Here is a 4952-nt window from a genome sequence, read left to right as displayed (position 1 = left end):
TCAGCGATGTGCTTCATACCAATTTGATGGTAAACATTGGCTTCACATTTTGAAGGACTATTTTGAGAACCCTTGTTGTTCTCCTTTTATAATCATTTTGATGATTATTATTATTTGGAACGTTCACGTTCATTGTTCAACCACTTGTCTTCATTTAGACTTATTATGCACTGCTACCACATTCATTTCAAGAATGGAGTTAATCAAGTGGGACAATCTTCATGCCTTTTCATGAAAAATATATATTTTTTTTAGTCATCATTATATCATCAATATGGTACATTGGGGCTCAAACCCAATGTCTTACCAATATAAAGGCATGTTAGGCCATAATAAATTGGCTCAAACCCAATTCTTATCATTATGGAGCATCAAGACTTGATCCCAATGTCTTACCCTCAATCAATGACATAATAGGCTAAACAATATTGAGATTCATTCTCAAACCTTAATTTCAATCACATGCCAATAAAGTTTTACACAACTAATTTGCAACTTAACAAATCAAATTTGTTTTCTTTAATAAGTGTACAAATCTCAAATCAGCGTAAAGTTTTATCAATTATTTGTAGCATCTATATAAAATACAACCGTTTGTAGTTAGAATATTTCTTCTAAATTCTATTAGAGTTTAAATGGATCATAAAATCATTGTCATAATATTTATTGAGCCTCTCTAAAAAATATTATTGTTTTTGGGGTATACCCTACCTATTGGATTTGATTTAACGCCATGACTTTCTTTCACTCAATTCAACCAAGTAATTAGTGAATAAATTTATCAAAAGTACAACATATAGGTAAAAACACATATATAGTATCCATACATAAATTCAGGATTTATATTACCTGAAAAATGACATTATAGGTAACAACTTATCAGTTGTAGTTTATGCATCATTCATATAAAATACTTGAAAATGGTAAGTCCGTAGCAAGCATCAAGTAGAACATGGATACTGGAAAATACCTCTTCTAATAGTCATACTAATCACTGTTTGCTTCAAATGATACGACCATAAATTATGAAGTATACTTTCTCAGTAGTTGATTTATTTTCCAAATTTCAAACCTAGATAAAGATGTGAAGTATTTCTTGTTTTCTTCAAAATGATTTATGCTTCTCATTAGTATGACATTTTTTTATTCCCCCCCCCCCCCTTTTTTTTTTACTATATGTAAGTGTAAAAATCCAAAAGGAAAAAATATTCATCCAAGTAAAAGAAAATGTTAAAAGCAGTAGGACAGATTTAAGATAGTTAACACACAAATATGCATAAGACAACTTATATAACATATCCTTGGTTACCATGACATGCCTCATATCAACAATTAACTGCTACTATGATTTTCTCATATAGAACTTCGAAAATTTTATTCCATTCATATGATATGAAAGATATAATATTAATATATGCTTATGCAATATAGGTAATGGTATGAAGTTGTGTGCATACGAGACATTAGAGGAATGACAAGTATAAGATAATCATGTATTCTTATGTTTCATTACTTATCATATGTAGTTTCTCTTTACTTTCAACCATGAAATGATATGTATAACTTCTGATTGCAATCTTTCCAGATGTAAGACAATTTTGTAGATATATATAGAATTGGTTCGAGACTCGTGCTGATAACGTGTTATAAAATATAACTCAAAGTAACAATATGGAACAAGGAAATAAAAGCAATTTAGTAAAACATGAACAAGAAATGAAGATAGAGAGAAGGAAGAAATTTTCTTCTTCAATTGTGTGTATTTTCCTATCTATTACAAGACCTTTATATAAGCATAAAAAGTGAAGAAAATATATGATGGAATATGTCACTGAACATACAAAATAACATCCACCATGATGTGATATTTATTGTAACAGCAAAAATCTTTTTTCAGCGGCTGCTAGATTTATTTGGTATAGAAACTTCATTTCATATTTGTACACAAGCAAACACATTTTCTATACATAGCCTACTCTAGTTTGAATATTGAGACAAGAAGATCTGAAAAATGTTTCAAAGCTTTTTGTATGAAGAGCCATCTTCAATCATCACAGCAATAACTGTGGTGACTTTTACATTTCTAGCCTACTTGGGTATTTCTGAAATTATTGGTAAACATCTCCAATACTCCAAATTTTGGAATGCGAATGCCAATTCTGCTTCCTCTAGTAATTTTCTGCAAGCCAAATTATCCAGCAGAATTGGGATGCTTATACTGTATACCCCAGCTTGTATTATGGGTTTTGCTTCATTTCTGCTATACCCAAATGGTGGAACAAGGTTTATGATACTTAAATCTGCTGTTACTATCCATTTCTTGAAAAGGGATCTTGAGGTAACTTTTTTCTTATCCTTTTTGTGAATGTTTATTTGGGTAATGCCTATCTTTCTCCCCATTTTTTTTACTTTGATTATCTTTACTACTATTTTAATGTCGATTCTTTGGCATTTTTACCATAGTGGAGGTTGTATTGAAAACAACTTCTCTGTCTTAACAAGATAGTGGTAAGGTATGCGTAAGCATTACCTCCCCATATCCTACTTACACTAGGTTTGTTGGTGTTGTAGTATTTTTATCATGACTTTTTTACTCATATATTTTTCAAACCTGTTTTGAATATGTTTTTTCTTGAGCCGAAGGTCTATCAGAAACAATCTCTATGCCTCACGCAAGATAGGTGTAACGTCTGTACACTCCACTTGTAGGATTAGATTAGTATGTTAGTGTTGTTATTGTTTGACTATATTTTCCCCCTTTTAATGCCTAGCTTTTTTTGTTACTTTTGATGATCTTTATAATCTATTAATGAAAAAGGATTTAAGTTATGTAGGGTTATCGATTAAAGAATTTTCACACATTATAGCATGTCGTTACTGTATTTTCTAGGTTACAGATCAGACTTGATTCGAAGAGTTGACTTTGTTGTAGGTCAAATTTAGCTGATGGTACTAGAAAATCTGTAAACTGTCCATGTACAAGACTTGAGCTCAACGAAAAACATTTGGAATGAAATCCTTCCCTCCAGTTATCCCAACAGAGAACTTATAGGTTATAATCCCCCAATCTTGCCAATACCTTATGAAGCTAAACTTTCCGCTATCATTTCCTTTTGCATTTAAACTGTTGTAGCTTCAGGGTATGAGGTAAGCCTGAAATGATCTTGTGATTCCTCTCTCAAGGCAGAGGTGGACCTATGTTTGGAGTAGAGGGGTCACTGTACCCCGTTAACCTCGTCAAAAATTCTGGTTATATAGGAAGCTCATGTTGGGTAGCCCTTCAATTCTTTACATCTAAGACTACCATATTTTTTGGATCTATTGCTTCTCCCCTGATATTCTATCATCCTTTATCAATATTTTGGATCTCTTTCCCCGTCTATTGTAACTGTCACCTGAGCTTTTTGATGCTGCTGCAAGCACATGCATCTACATACCAAATTAGCATTATCAACCTTTATAATGCTTACAAGATTCCTACGTCGTTCCACTAGTTCATACCAATCAGTGCAATCGCATGATTGATTAACTCAAAGTATTAATCTCAGGTAAGAAAGTAACTTAGTAAGTAATACCAAACTGATTTATCTGATATATTGAACCAACTAGTATTGACGTTGCTGTAACATGGGGACTAAATTATCATGATAACCACTGAATCTAAGTAGTCGGAGACTTGTTGGTGTTGTGTAGAAATTTGATTTACGTTATCTGTTGATTTAAATCTATCTGAAGTTATAAGGAGAAGGAAGAGCTGCTCCATCTAAATGCACAAATATTCTGAATCTGGCATACCTGGTGGTTTTCTATAGCTCTCAGGATACTAATGCTTTGAATATCTTTCCTTGCTTATATTGTGTAGCCTGGAAAGGGGCCATGTGTATCCTCTCCATCAAATACACTAGCTACAGATAGTAATATATTTATGCGAGCAAAATTCCAGATTTGGGTAGTAATACTTCCAAATTATTACAAAGATTTGATTGGTAGTGGTAATTAATTATTTAACTACTGTGGGAACTTCTTTTATGTACTCATTTGGGCACATATGTTTATGAAATTTTACATCAAACAGAGATATAGGAAAACAATTAACGGAAGTCATATATTAGCATTTGTTATGTCATTGCCTCCATTACCGCTACCTGCATTGGATGAAACTTTAGCCCCAGCTTGTTTTTACATATTGAACACATTCACTATTAATCTAATAGACTTTGCTGCTGCTTACATTAATACTGTTCTACTTCCATATGTTCATACATTATTCCCTTAATTTTCTACTTTGCAGGTTCTGTTTGTTCACAAATACAGTGGTGGGATGGTTCTTGGTTCAGTGCTCATTATTTCGTCCGCATATTTTATGTTGGCGGCAGTCATGACCTATATCCAACACTTAATTCAAGGATATACGGAGCCAGAAATCGATCTGAAGTATATCGGTTTACTGATATTCGTAGTTGGAATCAGTGGCAACTTTTATCATCATTACCTCCTTTCCAAACTCAGAGACAACAGAGAGAAGGGCTATAAAATTCCCCATGGTGGCCTTTTCGGTTTGGTCATATGCCCTCATTATCTTTTCGAGATTCTTGGCCTTTTAGGGATTGCATTCATCTCCCAGACATCATTTTCATTTTGCTGTGCTGTGGGTTGCGCTTTATATCTGATGGGAAGGAGTTATGTCACTAGGAAATGGTACCTTTCCAAATTTGAAAAGTTTCCTAAGAATGTAAAGGCTCTGATTCCATTTGTTTTCTAGAAAATACAGTTTGCTGTAGGAAAGGGCTTTGCCTTTTCTCCGTTCAGTTCCGGCAAGTAGCTTACTTGATTGAGGGAATGATGTACTTTGTGTTCAACTCTATGATAACACTTACATGTATGAAGTTTGAAGCAGCACAATTTGTAACCTGTTTTCTAAATTTATAGCAATGTAGAATTGTCTGCAGGCA

The 4952-nt window shown here is 33.2% G+C and overlaps 1 protein-coding gene across 1 annotated transcript; it reads left to right on the top strand.

The window, feature by feature from the left end:
- Positions 1-1911: 1911 nt before the first annotated feature.
- LOC107822323 (uncharacterized) lies at positions 1912-4952 on the top strand. The gene is made up of 2 exons (XM_016648854.2): positions 1912-2338; positions 4292-4952. Exons 1-2 carry the CDS (start codon positions 2012-2014, stop codon positions 4760-4762), a joined length of 798 nt encoding a protein of 265 aa, XP_016504340.1. The 5' UTR covers positions 1912-2011; the 3' UTR covers positions 4763-4952.

The sequence above is a fragment of the Nicotiana tabacum genome, chromosome 11 (genome assembly GCF_000715075.1).
Source record: "Nicotiana tabacum cultivar K326 chromosome 11, ASM71507v2, whole genome shotgun sequence".
NCBI classification, from domain to species: Eukaryota; Viridiplantae; Streptophyta; class Magnoliopsida; order Solanales; family Solanaceae; genus Nicotiana; species Nicotiana tabacum.
This window is presented reverse-complemented; position numbering and strand designations above follow the sequence as displayed.

Excerpts from the sequence above, each read along its gene's own strand:
- LOC107822323 (XM_016648854.2), top strand. The coding sequence starts at position 2,012 with ATGTTTCAAAGCTTTTTGTATGAAGAGCCATCTTCAATCATCACAGCA. Across the intron at positions 2,339-4,291 it reads TCTTGAAAAGGGATCTTGAG|GTTCTGTTTGTTCACAAATA; the intron begins GTAACTTTTTTC and ends TCTACTTTGCAG.